The sequence below is a fragment of the Anser brachyrhynchus genome (genome assembly GCF_964034855.1).
Source record: "Anser brachyrhynchus genome assembly, chromosome: 1".
NCBI lineage: Eukaryota > Metazoa > Chordata > Aves > Anseriformes > Anatidae > Anser > Anser brachyrhynchus.
Genome location: NC_137694.1, coordinates 187,307,365 through 187,328,305, shown reverse-complemented (window position 1 = coordinate 187,328,305; position 20,941 = coordinate 187,307,365). Strand labels below are relative to the sequence as shown.

Below are 20,941 nucleotides of genomic sequence, written 5' to 3'. Positions count from 1 at the left end.
TGCAAACCAGAAAAAAAATGTATTTGTTTTTCTGCTACAAGTGTTTGGCTATTTTAGCACAACAGTGAAAGAACAGTGTATTTTGCCATTCTAAATTTCTCTATTCTATGTTAAATGATTAATAAAAAAGAAATTCTAATAGCCAGTCATAACAGCATTGTAATACCAACCCATAAAATAATAAATACTAAGACACTTGAAATTGTTCACTACAAAAATTTAGGTATTGAAATAGTAAATGAATGGTTTATTTTCTTAATTATGGTCCCCATTTATTTTTAGCTCCAGTAGTTGCATGTGAATACGATTTCATTATATAGTTTGTATCACTAAAGCTCATTATCATTGCATCTTTCTGATACAGAGCTATGACAAATGTTTTCTTGGCTCTTCGGAGACTGCTGATGCTAATCGAGTGTTCTGTGGCCAGCTTGGAGCAGTATATGTATTCACGGAAGCACTCAACCCAGCACAGATTTTTGCAATACATCAGTTAGGACCTGGTTATAAGGTAATAATGGATCTTAAAAAACATTTTTTTTGTAAAACTGAAAATAATTCATAGATGTAATTGATAGATATAGTTGGAAGCTATATGTAAATGTAGATATTCCTCTTGGGGTCATATAGAGCTGTGTGATTTGTTTTCAGCAAAAGATAAGGGTTTTGTCAAGTTTCCTAACTGCTCTTAATTTCTACCAGCTTTTTGAAAGATGCAAGTAATTGCTTTAAAAAATAGCTGAAACATGATTATATGTGATTTTTATAAATTTGGGTCATAATCAAATTAGAGCAATTCTGTGTTTTGAGTACTAAATAGCAGAGGAACAACTTTCCCCTTCTCTCCTGTTTTGTGTTTAAAAACTGAGTTAAAGCAGATTAACATTGCACAAAGCATAATAAGCCAATTCTGTTCAAATACAGTTTTAAAGAGTGCTGCTAAAGTAAAGGTTGAGCTTTTCATATATGCTTTGCCAGAGAAATTTAGGGGGGACAGTTTGGACAAATTCATGGTGCATGCATAAACTTTGATCTCTAGTATGAACAATGTTAGTTATTTCTTGAAATGGCTGTGTATAGTATTATTTTATCAAGAAAAACAAAGTAAATGTTTTGCAGAAGTGTGTGGAAATTGTTTGCCCAGCAGAGAAGACTTGAAAATGAATGATCGGCTCTAACCTAGCTTAAGAGTATGGAATTTCTACCACCAATTACTCCCAAATTTTGTTTTTGTTGATTTTTGAAATTTGCAGCATCATCCGGAATACTTGCAGATTCTTAGTATATATGATATATTTTTAAAATAAAGACTTTTAAAAAGGGGCAAATACAGATCAACATTTAGATTCTAACAACATTAATTTGCTTTGCTGAAAATGACTTTGCTGTAAGTCATTTGATGAAAACTAGCATCTAAATGACAGTGACAACTGAAAATATCTTTTGTGGTATGTATGTAGTGTGAATAGCCAAACATATGTCAAAGGTACTTGGAGAAGGGGAAGTCTTTTGCATGTGGTTGATGGTTAAAACCTGCTGTAAAACCTAAAATGTTAGTTAAGTTAGTCAAGAAGTGTGTCACATGTGCAAACAAGGGGTACTTTATTTCAACCTTAATACTGTATTTTGTTTGAACAAGGATTTCTGCAGATTATTTTTTTTTTGGTCATACAAAAGAAAGTAATGTGACCTTATAGTGCTTAATAATAAATGTAGTAAATCTTTATGAATTTATTAAATTCATGGATTTGCAGGAGCATACTGAAGATATATGAAATAGGAATAATGGTTTCATTAGTTTCAAGAAGTGAAAAATACTATGTAATAATATCGAGTGTTGAAGGGTTTCATAAGGCATACATGTTTTCATGCTAAACAGTATTTCCAGTAGTTACTGCATGATCATTATTACATTTATTGATTGTTAGGCTTCTGTTAAACTAAATTTCTTCACACCCATAGCTTATTACTGATTTTTGTAAAATGTCAATGAGATTAATTTAATACTTCAGGGATATTTCTCCTTGGTATACCATGATTTTAGGTTTAGACTGTGTTCCCAGCACAGCTAATGCCTCTTTCGTCTGTAAAGTATTTTACTTCTTTCTCTAAGAATCTGAAAAATTAGCTTTTACTAATAATGGTTAAACATTAATTAATGCCTATTTCTCATTTGTAGAAGCCTCTGAGATTTTAACTTTAGTTAAAATGTTTAGCTATTGTTTTACGATATAATTTGTATAAGATTGCAGTATTCATTCATTTTTCTATAATGTTCACATGCAGTCAGCTACATCTACTATAATCACTTCTCACTTCTGAACAACCTTACGTGCCTCTTACCATTTTAGCTTTAGCTTCAGTTGCATTGAGCATTGGATACTGCAGATGAGTTGGACTATGGTCTTCTCCTGTTGTTTCCTGTATATTATCATTATGCTTTTATTGGAAAATTTGATGTAGAATGTATGCAATGCATGTAGTGACATGAAAATTTATGCTGCAGAAATGAAATTCCTGTTATTATAAAAATAATCCTGCAACAAAAGAAAATAATGCTTAATTGTTTTCCAGTGGGTTGAGGCAATTTATTTTCTAATATTAATAAATACAGAAATGGTAATTGGGAGTTTTTAATTTTGTATTTTTAAATTTAACTGCTATGATTCTAGTATAAGCTTACATCTTAATAGCCTTATGCCGTACTTCTATTTACATAGGTATTTTCAGCTGCTTATCTGGTTGCCCAAAAGCTTAGATTTCTGTCTTGACAATTTTTATTAGTTATTGTAGGTTTAAAAATTGCAGAAATGTTTATGATCTCTGAATAAATTCTTATACTGTTTGTAGTCCAATAAATTCTGATACCCCTTGTAGTCTGACACCATGTCTACCACTTACGTAGAATGTTCAAGTAAAAGTGCAATGAATTCCAAAACTTCCTGCAATTAGATTGTTTGCATCTTCTATGGAATTCTGTATACTGTATGAATATATGTATATATACAGTGTGAATATAGTGTATATGCACCAAGATATTGTTTGTGCTAAATGAATGTATTTAGGCTCATCAGTTCAGTTCAAGGGTAGGCATTTAAAGGTTGATTAAAAGTCAGGTCCCAGGTGACAAAAATGCAGCATGAGGTGGCAGTAGCTCTCTTAAAACTCTTCATGGTATTTGTTGCCTTCCTAAGTGGAAAATATACATATGGGATAAATGAAGAATCCAAATTTATAGTTTTTTCCATGTAAAAAAAAAAAATCTATATACTGACTGAAAGCTTCATACTTTGTTACCAAAACTAATTTAGACCATTTTTATTACAGTAATCACAGGGCATCATACAAGTTCTCCATTTATCCAGTTTGTAGCTAGATTAGACAGGTATCACTCTCACAGTATCACAGTATCACAGATTTCTAGGTTGGAAGAGACCTCAAGATCATCGAGTCCAACCTCCGACCTAACACTAAGCACTCCACTAAACCATATCGCTAAGCTCTACATCTAAACGTCTTTTAAAGACCTCCAGGGATGGTGACTCCACCACCTCCCTGGGCAGCCCGTTCCAATGCTTAATAACCCTTTCGGTAAAGAAGTACTTCCTAACATCCAACCTAAAACTCCCCTGTCGCAACTTTCGCCCATTCCCCCTCGTCCTGTCACCAGGCACGTAGGAGAACAGACCAACCCCCACCTCTTTACAGCCTCCTTTAAGGTAACTGTAGAGAGCGATAAGGTCACCCCTGAGCCTCCTCTTCTCCAGGCTGAACAATCCCAGCTCCCTCAGCCGCTCCTCGTAAGACTTGTTCTCCAGACCCCTCACCAGCTTGGTCGCCCTTCTCTGGACTCTCTCGAGCACGTCCATGTCCTTCCTGTAGCGAGGGGCCCAAAACTGAACACAGTACTCGAGGTGCGGTCTCACCAGAGCCGAGTACAGGGGCACAATCACTTCCCTAGACCTGCTGGCCACACTGCTTCTTGTACAAGCCAGGATGCTGTTGGCCTTCTTGGCCACCTGGGCACACTGCTGGCTCATATTCAGCCGACTATCAACCAATACTCCCAGGTCCTTCTCTCCTTCCTATGAAGTCTGGAAAACACTTTATATTGATTCTCTAATGCTGGTTACACTAAGTAGATATTAAATGTACAAAAATTCACATGTATTATGTATTTCTGAACATTGTTTATTATACTTTGATAACCAGATAAAAAATAATGGCTAAAAATTATCTCAGGAGTTCCTGTGAGTGTTTTAGAGAAGGTGCTTACTTGATGACAAGTTTGAGGTTGTGGCAGAGAAAATCAAAGACGTGGGTTTCTTGTAAATCATGTATATATCATATAGGATCTCATATAAAATCATATATATATCAATCCTATATTGAATAATTGATAAAGAAGCTAATTTATGTTGATAAGGTATAAAGGAATAAATATATGTATTTACCATTCGACATATTATAACTAAGGCTCTTTGCGGTCTTTATGCCCTCACACTGGTTGTACCAGATCTCAAAGTTGCATTCCTTCCATGACCAGTAATTAACCATTTGCTACTTGACCTTATACACTTGATAGCCTCTGCTATCCTCCTGTGGATGCATTTTTCCCAAGTCCCCAGTACAGGACGAGTATGCTAAATTTAGATTCTTTTTGTGTAAGTTAATGTTAGTAACAAAGGAGTATTGTGTCTAATTAATAGTTTCTTTTTCCATCATATTATAACAATGTGAATAGAACAATAGGATTTCCAATTTAAGTTCAACTTAGATGGCTTTAATTCTTTTTTCAGATAACTTTTGAAATCAGTGAAATAACTGAACTATTTCTGTCTCTGCAGTAAGTGTACAAAGATATATCTGTATAGTTAAATATGCTCTCTGGGGAGAAATGCATCATCACCTTCATCAGGACAAGTCTCTAACCTGGAGTAGTGATTTCCTGATAAGTGAGATTTAGATAGCCATATGAACAGAGAGCCAACTCTCAAGCTGTAAGCATAAGATTTAGTCTGGCTATTTCTGCTTCAGTGAGCAGCGTGGCAAGATAAGGGAACACGTTTATAAATCAAAGCATTCGATGCTGAAGCCTGAATGTCCACAGTGAATGTCCACAGTATCAGGGTTGGGGGGGGGTTGTTGCTTCAGGTTGGATAAAGTCTGATACGTTGGACTGAATGACTGTTAGCAGTCAGTGAACATTTCTAGTTCAGTTTCTTCCAAAAGGAAGTCTCTTTGGTGCTGAACAGGTTTTTAATATGCACAAAGCAGTGAGTGGGGATCACTGGGAGTTTCCTTACCAAACATAATGACTGACAGATCTGCTCCAAGGGTTCTCAATCAGCTGCAGTCAGATGCCCACTTTATTCAGTCTACATCTTTCTTATGACAAATTGATGCTTGTCACAAGAGCTCATATTGTCAGTCACTTGAGCAGTCACCCTTTCCCATCATTTGGCCATAAACAAGAAAATTTATTCGGGATTTCCATCAGCCTTGAGAACTCTGCAAAAGCTGCATGGGTTTTATGGGTTTACATAACTGGCAGAAACCTGTACTATTTTTTGAAAGAGCAGCTGATAGCCTATAAATTGCCTATTTTAATTCTACCACCCTGGATAACAACAACCCTAGTGATTACATTTTTTTACAGTTTAATGATGTATTTTCTTATTGTGTTGGGGGCAGGAGCAAGAGAGAAATTTGTTAGGACAAAATGGATGAAAACAACTCTATAAATGGCTATATGCAGTAAAAATAAGCAAAATAATTTATAATTATCCTCAGCAATAAATCATTTTAAACGGAGTAAAAATTTTAGAAACATAAATTGAATTTCATATTACAATGATGAAATGGTAATAATTTCTAATGAATTTACTTGTATCAACAAAGTACTGTGTGTTACTACTAGTTGTCTCTTTGCCACTGTCAAATGACTTTTATATGTAAAAGTAGGTGTGTGCCAAGTAAATCTGACAACACTTTGCAGAAAGGAAGAAATCTATCTTCTTGTGCTTGAATGATTTGTCAGTGTTGCCAGAAAAACTAGTTTTAGATCAGATATGTTTCATGGTATGTTTAAGAATAACAGAGATTTTCATTCTTCCTTTAAGCTTAAAAATCTTTAGTTTGAATGTGGGTTTTAGAATTTGTTTTGTTTTTAATTTAAGTATCTAGTTTATATATAATCTGGTTTGTTAATGAAGCATGGGATTTATGCTGTTTTAAAATAACTGTTACCTTAAACAAAATGGTATAGGATTCAATATTCTATTTACTTTATAAAGCTTCTTGCATTTTTTTTTTTCAGAGCACATTCAAATTTAAATCTGAGAGTGACATTCATCTGGCTGAGCACCATAAACAAGTGCTCTATGATGGGAAACTTGCAAGTAGCATTGCATTTACTTATAATGCAAAGGCTACTGATGCCCAGCTATGCCTTGAATCCTCACCAAAGGAGAATCCTTCAATTTTTGTACATTCCCCACATGCTCTTATGCTTCAGGTTTGTGTATTTTATTTTACTTTCAATCATTGTAATTCTTTTAGTTGAACAAATGAGAATACAAAAGCTATAATTTAACCAATTAGTGCTTCTGATTGTTAATGTTATTAGCAAATGCAAATTTTACAGCTACTAGGTACATATTAAAACTTATCCCTTCATTGAGATTATCCTTTTTGTCCCTTAAAGCATGTATTTGCCTTTTTTTATTTTTTTATTTTCTGTGTTCTGTGCATCTCCATATCACCTTTGAGAACAGCACACCAATATGCTGCTATGGCTGTTGTTCCCAACGTAATCTTTGTATGCTAATTTTCTGGAGAGGAAAAACATAACAAAAGTACTTGCGTCCTTTGAATTTTCTCTGTTGAATACTTAATGTTACTAAATTCATGTTCTGTGATAACTGTTAGCTCATCATCATTTGGATGACAATGTAATTTCTGTGATATTGTACAAGGATACTGTAATTTTATATTTCAGTTCTTAATAACACCTATTGTGAACTGTCCTTTGCTTTTTTCATTAAGAAGTATGTACTTCATACCATAAGCCAGAATTTGCTATGGTACTAAAGTTCTTCTGTTTGTTTGCCTTTAAGTATAATGAGTATAGCTGAAACATGAGTAATGAAATTAAGTTAAAAATGTCTCATTTAGTTTGCACTCCATTCAATGGTAAAGTGTTCCCAAGTTATATTGTAACTGTCCTTTAAGACTGAGATTAGTGGATTTTTTTTCCTTCTATTTATTTATTTATTTTTTATTAATTTAGGATGTGAAAGCTATCGTAACCCACTCCATCCATAGTGCAATTCATTCCATTGGAGGAATTCAAGTTCTTTTTCCTCTCTTTGCCCAGCTAGACAATCGACAGCTGCATGACAGTCAGGTGGAAACAACAGTTTGGTAAGCTTCTTTCAAGCAAGTTAAACACTGAATTCAGCTAAGAATATTTCAGTTTCTGCTGTGGGAGTATTTTTTGTTTGTTTGTTTTTCTTTTTGTAAATTATGTGATGTATTTTACTTTTGTTTCTTTAAAAATATGTATTATTTTTGAAAAAGTAATTTACTGTAGAGCTGTGCAAATTGTAATAACCTGAGGAAATTCCAGATGAAATTGGACATAAGTGATTGGATTAAATAGTGAATTCAAATCACATTAGATTTTTTTAAGGATAGTTTTGTGATAGTTTTGCAACTTCTGAAATAAATCAATGTGCTTTTACTTGACAATGCAATGTTGTTTACTTCTCAAAGTCTGTGACATTTAAATCCATACATAATCACATTCCAAGCAAGGGAAAGATACCACCATATTAACACATTGTCAGAAAGTCGCACATCTATGCTCAGCTATGTTTTGGCCATATTACAATTGCAACAGTAACTGGAGGAGATTTTAAAGAGACTTTTAAACAGACACATATTAAACCTCTGTTCTGTTGACACTGACCTAACCCTCAGTTACTGAGCACGTGTGGAATTTGGATAAATGCTTCAGTGCGTAACATGCAATGGACTGCTTAGAAATCTGTCTGTACCCTTGCTGACTTGTGTAAAGCTATTTCAGAGGTGGTTATTTTTGTGAGGATGTTGCTTACTATTTAAGATCTCATGCTGCATCTCATGCTGAGGGTGATCTTATTCTATTGCAACACAAAATGTCTAGAATTGTTAGAACAAAGTGTGTGGCCTAATTCTCTGGGGGTAGGGTAGGATAGGATAGGATAGGATAGGATAGGATAGGATAGGATAGGATAGGATAGGATAGGATAGGATAGGATAGGATAGGATAGGATAGGATAGGATAGGATAGGATAGGATAGGATAGGATAGGATAGGATAGGATAGGATAGGATGGGGGTTGGAGGGTACCTTAAAGATCACCTGATTCCAACCCCTCTGCCATGGGCAGGGACATCTCCCAGCAAACCAGGTTGCTCAAAGCCCCATCCAGCCTGTTCTTGAACACTTCCAGGGATGGGGCATCCACAGCTTCTCTGGGCAACCTGTTCCAGGGCCTCACCACCCTCTGAGTAAAGAATTTCTTCCTTATACCTAATCTAAATCTTCCCTCTTTTAGTTTAAAGACTAAAATACCCCTTGTCATATCACCACAGTACTTGATAAAGAGTCCCTCTCCAGCTTTCTTGCAGGTCCCCCTTTAGGTACTGGGAGACGACTGAAAAGTTTCCTTGGAGCTTTCTCTTCTGCAGGCAGAACAACCCCAACTCTCTCAGCTGCTCTTCGTAGGAGAGGTGCTCCAGATCTCTGAACATACTCATGGACCTCTTCTGGGCTTGCTCTAATACGTCTATGTCCTTCTTATGCTGGGGGTCCCAGACCTGAACACAGTACTCGAACTGGGACCTCACAAGGGCAGAATAGAGGGGGACAGTCACCTCCATCAAGCTACTGGCCATGATTTGACTTTCTGGCCTGCAGGTGCACATTGCTAACTCATGTTGAGCTTCTCATCAACCAACATCCCCAAGACCTTCTCCTCAGACCTGTTCTCAATCCATTCTCCACCCAGCCTCTATTTTTGCTCAGGATTGCCCCGACCCAGCTGCAGCACCTTGCACTTGGCCTTGCTGAACTTCATGAGCTTTGCACAGGCCCACCTCTCAAGCCTGTAGAGGTCACTCTGAATGGCATCTCTTCCCCTCCAGCTTATCAATCACACCACACACCTTGGTGTCTTCGGCAAACTTGCTGAGGGTGCACTCGATCCCACTGTCCATGTCAACAACAATGATGTTAAACAACACCTGTCCCAGTACTGACCCCTGAAGAACACCACTCATCACTGATCTCCACCTGGACATCAAGCCAGTGACTGCAATGCTGTGAGTGCGACCACCCAGCCAATTCCTGACCCACTGAGTGGTCCATCTATCAAATCTATGTCTCTCCAATTTAGAGACAAGGATATCATGAGGGACAGCGTCAAATGCTTTGCACAAGTCCAGGTAGATGATGTCAGTTGCTCTTCCCCTATCCATCAATGCTGTAACCCCATTGTAGAAAACCACTAGATTTGTCAGGCACAATTTGCTTTTGTGAAGCCATGTGGGCTGTCACCAATCACCTCCTTATTTTCCACGTGCCTCAGCATAATATCCAGGAGGATCTTCTCTGAGATCTTCTCAGGCACAGAGATGAGACTGACTGGCCTGTAGTTCCCCAGGTCTCCCTTTTTTCCCTTTTTAAAAATGGGGGTTATATTTCCCCTCTTCCAGTCAGTGGGAATTTCACTGGACTGCAACAGCTTCTCAGATATGATGGATAGTGTCTTAGTGACTACATCCATCAATTTCCTCAGGACCTGTGGGTGCATCTCGTCAAGTCCCCCAGACTTGTGTAACTTCAGGTTCCTCAGATGGTCTCAAACCTGTTCTTCTCCTACAGTGGGCAGTTCTTAATTCTTCCAATTCCTGACATTGCCTTCTGGGACTTGGGCTGTGTGGCTAGAGCTCTTGCTGGTGAAGACTGAGGTAAAAATGTCATTGAGTACCTCAGCCTTCTCCATATCCTGAGTAACCAGGTCTCCCGATTCCTTCCAGAGAGGGCTCACAATTTCCGTAGTCTTCCTTTTAGCGCTTATGTATCTATAGAAACCTTTCTTGTTGCCTTTGGCATCCCTGTCCAACTTTAATTCTAATAGGGCTTTAGCTTTCCTAATCTCATCACTGGCTGCTCAGATGATCTTTCTGTATTCCTCCCAGGCTATCTAGCCTTGCTTCCACACTCTGTAGGCCTCCTTTTTCTGCTTGAGCTTGACCAGGAGCTCCTTTCTTCTCCATGCAGGCCTCCTGGTGTTTTTGCCTGACTTCCTCTTTGTTGGGAGGTATCACTCCTGAGCTTGGAGGAAGTGACCCTTGAATATTAACCAGCTTTCTTGGGCCCCTCTTCCCACCAGGGCTTTGTCTCATGGTACTCTACCAAGCAGAGGTAGAAGAGGCCAAAGTCTGTTCTCCCAAAATCCAGGATAGTGATCTTGCTGTGCTCCCTCCTCACTGCCCTCAGGATCCTAAACTGCACCATTTCCTGGTAACTGCAGCCAAGGCTGCCCTTGAGTTTTACAGTCTCCACCAGCCTCTCCTTGTTGGAGAGAATGAGATCCAGCACAGCACCTCTCCTCATTGTCTTCTCTTTCACTTGGAGAAGGAAGTTATCATCAGTGCATTCCAGGAACCTCCTCAATTGTCTATGCCCTACTTTGCTGTCCTTCCAACAGACATAAGTATAATACTTTTAGAACTGTTACCGTATTTCCCTGTACAGGTTTTAGGGACAACATAAACTGACTCCTGTATTTGAGTTACTTACGGAAGTAAGTACATAATTCAAAGTATGTGGCTTATTTTCCTGCTCAGAATGCATTCTGCTATTAGTTATTCTGGATATTTCCTATTGCATTAGATAGTTCAATAATAAATTAGTAAACTGAAAAATAATAAATAATACTATAATGACCTATGACTTTGAAAAATTTATCTGAAAGTGATGCATTGGTATCATTACTCTTGGAAGATCACTAATCTCAGTCTAATTTAAGAAATTAATTTGTTGAAGTTTTATCAAATTTGTTTTTCCACTTGGTAATTCAAATATTTGTAACTAAGATGGCTAGATGGCTGCTGGGTTTTATTTATTTATGTATATGTTTTTTCATATATATATGGTGTGAAAAGTAAACGTATTTCATGAGAATATTTTAGTACAATGTTGGAACTAATACAACAGTCTTAAAATTAAGGAACTCTATTTCCCTGCAGCACAGTAATGAAAATAATTTCATTCATTGTTTAAGAAAAAAAAAAAAGAGAGAGAGAAAAGCTGGTGGTGTAAGATATTTATTTTTTACTAATCTGTTTTCCAGTATGTACCTTTCATTGAAGTGTTGTGAAGTAGGGGGTGTGGGGGTAAAGGGGGAGTTGAAACAAATGTATGAAAAAAATCCCTGTATGTTTTTATTTACTGGCACAGCAGTAGGCAAAATACTTTTTTCCAATTTAAGGAAAATCTTGTGTGTGTGTGTGTGCATATATTTATGAATAAATTATATGTTAAATTCATTAGTGAGCTGAGCCTATAATAAATGATAAATCAGTAGCTCAGTCTCTTTAAAAATGGAGTGTTAATGTGATGTAAGTCGTAGAAACTGAGAGAAAGGCTAATTCTTCCTAAGTATATGGTCTTTCTAGTGAGTGAGAACATTAATAAAGCTCAATATAAAATATACAGAACCGTTTCTGGACTTAGTTGAACTGTAAGTAGGAAAAACAGTTCTCTGTGAATAAATCAAAACATTTCTTCTATAATTAGGTTATTTTTTAAAAAGAGCTCTGTAATTATTTTGTTCTACAAATTATACAAATACATAATACAACAAAATGTGATCCCAACTCAAGAACATACTCAAAAGACTTCTAAGCAAATGCCTGCTTGATGAGATGTGACATAAATGTTGAATTAGTTTGTGTTTTTTTGTTTGTTTTTGTTTTTTTCTGGTGTATGTTAATTATTTTCTTATATTTAATTTAACAGGATGTTGATATGGAGAAGAAATAATAGTTCAGGTGAACAAGGAAGTAGGCAAATGAAGGAATAAAAGATTTCTGTGGGCAAAGGAGAGAGGTTATGGGGAAAGGAGAAAGGGAGATAAAAGGGTTATGTTTAATTTGTGGGGTGGATTAAGGAATGTACACATTGTTTCCTTTCCTTCTTTCCCCTTGTTATTTAGACTATTTGGTCATTTACATTCTTCAGGTGTATTTTCACTTCCAAAATTCAGTTGTAGAACTGGATCTGATACTTGTTTATACCCTATAAAAAGCGTCTACAAGTCAGCACTTCTTTCTGAAAAGTAGTTGACATTCAGCAGTTCCAATATATCTATTCTTCTAAGGTACCATCAAAAGGTAGATAACCATTGTGCATCTTTGCCAAAACAAAACAAAAAAAAGAGTCCAGAGGATGCTTGATGACATTATTGACATTATTATAAACGATTATGTTTATAAAGTCTTACGCTAGCTGTTGAAGTATTTCTTTCTTTCTGGTGGCCAAATGGGAGGACTCAAAAGTTGCCCCTTGGAAAGTTGTGCTGTCTTTGGTTTTGCCTTACTGTGTTCCTGGGAGATGAGAAGAATCAACAGCTTGATACCCTAATGTATGAGCAATCCAGACTACTTTTCTGAATCCTTCTCACCTGCTACTCTCCTTCACATTTCAGTCCCTTTAATAAGTACAGGTTTCTCTACTTATTTATTTATTTATTTATTTATTTATATTTTTCGCAGAATAAGTTTGGTAACACGACTGTGAAGGACTACCTTGCTTTTCATCTCCTTGATTCACTTACAGTTTAAATCTTTTCTAAATGAATAAATTCAGTGTAAATAAAATTCTGAATGCTATAGCAGGACAATGTGAATACAGAAACTTCGTGGCTTAGTACTACTCTTTGTAAATGTTCTTTATTCCTCAACATGCATATCCCTGTCTGTCTTATCTAGATCTTCAGTAAGACTAAATATCGAAATATCCTACAATTCTGCTTTTGAAGCACTGTAGAGGTTCTTATGCTTTCATATTCTGAAATTAGAATGATCGAAACTGAATTCATATCTTAAGTGTGTTTTCTTATTTTAAATAATGCACCTGCTACTTGGAAGAGTAGTCTATCAATTTGAATACCAAGCCTGTCCCTTTTCGTCTTGTTTTTCCGTACTCTGGTTAGAATAGAAAAATTAGCAGCCTAAGCCAAGAAGGTGTTTATTTAATAAAAATAAATATAGAGTGGATTTTGGGGGTACTTTCTTGATACCTTTGATTATACTACATTGGTAACATGATAGGGAGGATTTGCTGTGTTTGCTTGTGGTCTCTTGTGTACAGTTTTGAATTCATTTGGGTCTGCTGAGCACTGCCATAGAGACTGATTTCAACAAGGTATCAAGTGTTGATGGCTTTGGTACTGATCCAATTCCAACACAGAATAAAGAACAAGTGTTAATTCAGTTGATATTGTTGCTTTGGATTGTATCATATTGGGAACATATTTGAAGATAGAAGGATCTACAGCTGTTTACTTAAAAAGATAAGGTCAAAAGATTTCTTTTATATAGTTATTCTAGAAGTTACTAACTGGATTTGCTAGATCACGTAAACTGTACTAGAGCAATTAAAAAGGTTTTTATTGTTTATCTTACTAAATAAATGCAGTGCCTAGGGCCACCTTAACTATCTCAAAGGTGATATATAACACCCTCCCCCCAGATATGTAGCAAAATAAATGTAGTATCTTTTCAGTCAATTTTATTAGACATTATTTTGACTCTTTAATTTAGATAGTCCTGATACAGAGCATATTGTCCATCTACTAAGATTAAGTCAGTAAAATGAAAACATCACTGAAGGAGGCAACAATAATATTTGAACTCCTGCTCATCCTTTCCTTTAAATTTTTTATGTGCTTTGTTCTAATCAATTAATATCTTTAACCTGGTTTTGTTTATTTGCTTGTTTTTTTGTTTGTTTGTTTTATTCAGATGACAATTTTTTAGGTTTCTGTCTGCATTTAGTAGTGTTGCTGCATATTCTTTTCGTTAGAATAACTTAGAGAACTATCCTGTCTCTTGGGTAGCAAATATGTACGATTTTCTATTCGTTTCCATAGATGGGAAGTAGCAGAGCTTGGCAGGAAATATAATATGATATATATATTTTTTCTTATTCTAATATGGAAAATCTGTGAATTTCCAATAGTTCTTAGTTAATCATGTCATTAGTTTAATTGAATTTATCTTTAAGATCATAACAGAAAATAGGAATGCCAGGTACTATCCTGCATATCTGCCTAACCTGTCCTCTCCTTCAAGTATGTTTCAAGAATTTTCTTGTTTGCCCCTGCTGGGCTGGGTGCCTGTGAAAGTCATCCTTTTTATGACCTATGTCTCCAATGGAGTATCAGGGTCCCAGTCCATTGCTGCCTCCACTGTAGAATTTGGAGTTTGCAGAGTTTGGTTCTGATGATCCACTTCTTATATGTTTCAAAGGGAACAAGGCTAAATATTGCAACTGAAATTTCAGATCTGCGGTATAACCTAGCTGTGCTCAAAGGAAATCAGTTATACTCTTCCCAAAATGTCATGGAAGGAAATGTTACTTCACAAATCAGACTGCTGAAATGTCATTTATTAAAAACAAACAAACAAACAAAAACAGTCGTACCATGTGTCAAAAATCCTCTGCAAACTCCCAAACTGTGGTAACTCCACATATTCAGATCCAGGAACTATTGAGGGTGGCTGATTTACGACTGGAGTCTGTGTCCCAAAATGTTATGTCCAGAAGTGAAGTTGCGTAATGACTTTCCTCTTTAGTTCTCCCAAATCTCACCTATTCATACAACTCATGTTTCATGGTGTCACTTTGAGTGAAACACATTAACAATCTTCTCTTACTGTCTTCATCATTTGATATGAGAAAAAGAAGAGGAATAGAGAAGAGAAAGTAGTTTCCCCTTTCTCTTCAAAAACCGTACAGAAAGCAAATAGGTAGTTAAACTGGAATCTAAGGAAACCCTTTAGAAGTTTAGCTGTGAGCAAGCTGTGAGCTCACTGGATCTTTTCTCCATCCCCAACAACAGTCAGCATGTCTCTTCTGTTCTGAGTTCATCTTACCTCCAGTCTGTTTATGAGAACTCTTGTTGTTTTTTCATCACTCTGGCTTTAGTAGCAGTGACTGAATAAAAATGAATGAAAGAATATGTAATTTGGTCAGTAATCTGACAGAGCAATTAGTTGCATTAAAACATGCACAACAGCAGTGAATATACTGTGACACAATTTTTCACTTTATATATTAAAAGCGCAGTCAAAAAACCTTCTGAAATCTATGCCTTCCCCTTGTGGTTTGCATTTTCTTCCTGAAGGAAAAAATGTAAGGAAGTGGAGATCATCTTGTGTCTTCTGTGCATCAAAATATATTACTAGTATATTGCTAAAAACTAATATTGCTTCTCCCTGAGGATTTCTGAGCTCATACTATGGAACATTCCTCATCTAGTAAATATTCTGATGAAGTAATATATCACTTAATGAATCAGCCAAACTTGCTTAACTTTTTTCTGAAAAACTTTTTTTTTTGAAAAAAATGTTAACATTCAGATGGCATGGGCTACCAGTGGATGAAAAGCTTTTTAAATAATAATAATTTTCTCTCTAATACAGCCAAGTACTGAGTTTTGTATGTTTCTGTCAGTTGAAATTAAGGAGCAAGTGCCTTCAGATTTGTGTGTGTGCGCAAAAATTAAAAAAAAAAAATCATTGGTGTATGATTTTCCTTAATACCACACACTCTGTTTATGCAAAGATTAATTTTCAACAGTTATCACATAACAGCCTATGATGGAGTTAATGGTATGATCTCTTTATCTTATTTTGTAGAAGCTGGAAATAAGATGGAATTAGTTTTTGAAGGATCCTTCCCAAAGATAATCAGACAGAACAAATTCCTGCGTCCTTCTCTTTTACATAGTTAAATCATCTATTATTTATTAACATACTTAGATATTTATAGCTACATGCTTACTTTTATTAAATCTGCTTTTTGTAATGCAAAATCCAGATAATTTTATAGCACACACTCTAAGTTGATATTTAAAGAAATTAGGTAAAAATTTCAGAGAAAATTTTCATAGGAAAGTAGATGAGAGAAACTGATCTATTCAATGTCTTTTTGAAGGGGAAAACAAAAAACAAACAAACAAACAAAAAAAACATATTTCACTTCACTTATTCCCCAAGCGTCTTTGCCACCTGAGTTTTTTTGAATATATGCAATGGCTGATGTTCCCAATACAATTTTGTTCATAAACAAAACATGAGAATTTATTTCATAAGAATTGTTTAGCTAAATTGCTCAATAGCTCTATGAAAAGGTAATAAATTTCTCTTTCTGGGAATCACTGGCCAATTTAGAAGTTGACAAAGAAGGTTCTTTGTTTGTCTGTTTTCATAGTAAAGACTTCATAAACCTTGTGACTTGTAATCTGCACAAGTTCTTTAAAATTCCCAAAGATATAAATGGAGAGTGAAAACAAAATATATATGATGTTTTTAATTATTCATATTTTTAACGAAGAAGGAAGTGTCGTATTCTGGAATTCTGAAGACTGTTACCTACAGAAGCAATTATTTTTGTGAATTACCATCATATATGTTTTTATTTAAGGAGCATTACTGTATGGCTGTTGACTGAAGGTTGTAATGTTGGCAGATTTCAATGTCAACTTCATGGTGAATTATTGAAACATAATAGTTATTTTTATTATATCTATAGTTCAGGGTGAATTAAAGATGCTAGGTGGTATTTGTAACCTCAGAGTGTGTGTCATAAGAATGACTGTCCGATCTGTAAAGGCAGGGTATTTACAAATATCATGAATGTGTATAGACATGAATGCAATCTTAAGAACGACTTCCAGTCAGACAGTGCATGCTGTGCACACCAGTTTTGTCCTCCTGTGGTTTGTACTATTTTGATAATTTTATTTTCTTTTTGTCTTCACAAGAGATATGTACGTTTGAGGGGAAACATACTATACTATAATAATGTAATTAATCTTCTTCTTTTTTATGTAACCGTATTCCAGCAACTTACTATCTCTAAAACACACTAATTATGGAATAAGCGGTGTCATAATCATTGGCAATACTGTATTTTTATCTTGGTTTGAAACTTCTTTTTATTTTATTTATTTTTTTTTGTACTTTGTAATGGAAAACTGCTGGAAAAAAATATCCTGAATTTACCTATATTTTCAGTAGAAGAAATCACAATTCTAACTGATTTAGTGTTGGTGTGTGTACATACTTTCATTGTATTTCTATATCTTAGCTGCACTGCAGAAAAACTGATGTCTTCTAGGCAGGGCATGGAATAGAGGAGATGTAGGAATGGGCTGAAGTATCCTTTATATTTGCCTTTGTATCTAGGGGAGTTGAAAATAGGCAAGAATGGAGAGAAATTTTGTATGGCAATGCACAGAATTTTGCAAGTTTAATGTGAGCCCTGCACCAATCCGATGCATTTTAGTTACTGGTAAGTTTGTTAAATTCTGTTTGAAAAATTTTACATCTCAGAAGACAGTCTTCTAACCAATATTATTTCCCATGTGTCAACAGTAACTTTTTGAAAGGCATAATTTTGACAACTTGGTTCTGCTGATAAAGATTTTTATATTTAAAATCTTAATTTATTTTCAGTTTCCAAGATGATGATATAAATTGACTATCATTAGAAATATGTTAAAACTTCTGGATACAAAATAAATTAGACAGGCAGACTAAATTGCTAGAATGCAATGTTGAGGAGAAAACATTCATTATGTGATTAAGCATTTATTGCTACATATATATATATTTATATAAAATACGTATACTTACGTGTTTGCTTGAGGTCAGTCTGAACATGTAGAGAAGGAGAAGTTTTGAAGACATTGGGGAAAGCATTGAGAATTGTTAACTGTTGGGCTTTTGCAGGCAGATTGAATGCTCTCTAGTATAAAGTGTAGATAACATAACATTTAAAAAATATTGTTTCATTCAGCAGCTGTTATTTAGTACAGTTTAACTCCCTTTTTCCTCCTCAAAAAAAAAAAAAGTTTCACCCAAAACAAGTGTAAGCAATATTTCTGGAAAAAGAAAAAACAAATCAGACTAAGCATGTAATCTGTTTTCTGCCTGTCTCTTTGATCATATTCTTCAGGTAGTACTAGCTTTGGTACTGTGTGTGCAATTATAATTTAAAAACCCTTCCATTTTGATCTTACATTCCTTGTATCTGTTAAAATTGTAAAGATATTTTTAATTACTTCATTTCATGTATAATGATGTGGACAAACTGCCAGCTGTATTTAATTATGGTGCTAATTTTCATCTATACTCTATTCACCTCAAACTTCATTGTGCCTCTATGCACATATCAGGTTGTTCACCTTAACTGCTTCTTTTTCTGATACATGACATTTTTTATGCACTTGAAGATGTAATAATGCATTCACATGTGCTATCCCAAGATTTGAGTTAGTATATACTACGATTCTATTATTTATGGTGGTGATCTTGGATAACGTGGAAGGACGAAGAATGTAGGTAGAGTTACTGCTTGCAGTCCTGAGCCAACTCTTTGCAGAGCTTGCTTGTGGTGTCTTTGCATGTCTGGTTTCATAGATGTTCAAAGCTATTTTGGCCTTAGAAAAAGGCGTAGTACGTTCACAAATGTATTGTCTGAATTAATACATTTCCCTGAAAGTAGGAACATTGGCATCACTTTGCAGTGACAGCTACGTTAGCTCTGTACAGAGCTAATGTGGACAGGCAGGATTAATCAGTTCAGTCATATCCCACATAAAAATGGCTAAAATCTTCAAAATGATATTTAGGCTCTATCTGCATCTGAATTAAAAACTATGTTGATTGACTCTTACTTGCATAGAACCAGCTAGTGGTTTTTTGTCTCTGTGGCATGGTTAAAGCAGGCCGCTGACTGTTTCACAGTTGACTGATGTATTTTATGCATAATTAAAAAGAAGGAAAGACAGAAAACCTATTTTGTTAAGGTGTCTTAGAATTTGTGTTCGGAGTCCTATCAGAATTTATAACCGTTGTGTAAAAATCGTGTTAATATGAGATAAGAATAATTCCACCCCATGAGTTTACATTTAAGTTGATAGGAGGGGCAAATAAATTGCAATACAGGCTTCTGGAACATCACTCACAGAAATGACATTCCAGACATAAGTCTAGTGGTGTTCACATACTATAAAAAACTTTAAAATCCTTTTTAAGAATAATTTTTGATTTTCAATATAAAATTAATATTATTTGTTATTGTAATTTAGGTCTTAATCCCACAAATGTATGCTGTTTCTTAACTTTCTGCATTTTTGTCCTTCTAAGACTAAAAGTTACTCATAAAATAGGATAGTATGGAATTTTATTGGATCTTGGAATTTTCTTTGATCTGTTCAACTTCTGAGTTTTCTAAGTATATATCTTCAAGCCTTTACATGAGCTACTTATGTCTTGTCATGTAGTAAAAATGATGAGTGTCTCATTTTAAATGACAAATACAATAGGAATTTTCTGTCATGGTAAGAAAAAATTGATGCATATAACCTGTTTTGAAATTGATATGACAGTTTGACAGACTGTTTTGATAAACGCTTTTGAGTATTGTAAATGGATGTTATCTGTGTTCTCTTACTGCTGACACTTTGTGGAGAATTCTATATGTGTTTTTAGACTGATTATTGTGACCAGTCAGCAATGAAACAACACAAGGCATTGTTTCATGTTCACAGTATGTACTTGGCCTACACTGTGTACTTTTCACATGCCAGCCTCTCTCACCAAATAGAATACATCTTGTTCTCAGCACATTAATTGTGTTTTGGTGCTGACATGGATTAACCAATCTTAACATTTATTTCAATGTAAAAGATTGTATTTGGAGAGCAAGAGAACTTCTTGCTAACTACATACCCTATGTAAAATTGAAATTTATAAAATATAGGTTGGTTATTTTCTTTAATTCACTTTTTCATAGTTGGAAATGCTGCAGTTTTCACCCTTGCCTGTGGCCAGCACCTGTGTGTGAGAGCCTTCTTGATTGCAGATACTTGTTTTAAGAGTTAGGAATTATTATAAATATTTTATTCTTAGAAAAGGGAAAATTACTTTTTTACATTTTTAACTCAGCATAGTGCATTCCATCACCTACATTTTTAAGCTATTTCAAAATAATTTAAAATATTTTCTTTCTGTCATAACAGTTTTTTGTTTCTCCTTTTCCTCTGGGTTTTCAGCAACAGATGAGTATATTTTTGTTTCCTTCTCACTACACAAGAACCAATCGTGATTTCTTTCTCCCACGGTGAATTGATCTGCCATATATTCCCTCTGTTTGTTGGTTTTCATAACATAGTTTCACCTTCTCAATGAGTCTGTCCCCTGAAGTCTTTAATATCTCTCCAGTTTCTAAACTGAACACTTTTTTTTTCTTTCTCCCCCCTGCCCCCAACCTTCTCATCTGGTGCTTTCTGAACACCTCATGGATATTGAGCACATCTGAGCACATCTGGGAATCTGGGATGGGCTGCTGGGTGATTTCCTTGCTGCTCTGAGTGCATTCCTAAGAGAATTAAAAGTGATTCTCAGCCTTTATTTGGTCAGGCCTAGATACAATTTTAATGTTTAGTCCTGACAAAGTATGATGGAAGCTCTCCACCCTGATGTTACACTGTGGTTTGTGCTGGGCATTGCTGCCCACATGCATGTTCAGCCATTTGAGTCCTCATTTCCATGGTAGTAGTGTCTATAGGGACTGAAAGTGTGGAATGAGTTAT

General features: G+C 35.4%; 1 protein-coding gene across 12 annotated transcripts in view; it reads left to right on the top strand.

Annotated features, from left to right (window-relative positions):
• Positions 1-20,941, top strand: part of NBEA (neurobeachin) — a 518,392-nt gene that overhangs the window by 121,095 nt on the left and 376,356 nt on the right. For all 12 annotated transcript variants that reach the window (XM_080568262.1, XM_080568264.1, XM_080568263.1 and 9 more), the window contains 3 exons: positions 365-511; positions 6,320-6,517; positions 7,292-7,425. In XM_080568262.1, coding sequence (XP_080424388.1) covers positions 365-511; positions 6,320-6,517; positions 7,292-7,425 — 479 coding nt within the window. The remainder of the gene's footprint in view (positions 1-364; positions 512-6,319; positions 6,518-7,291; positions 7,426-20,941) is intronic.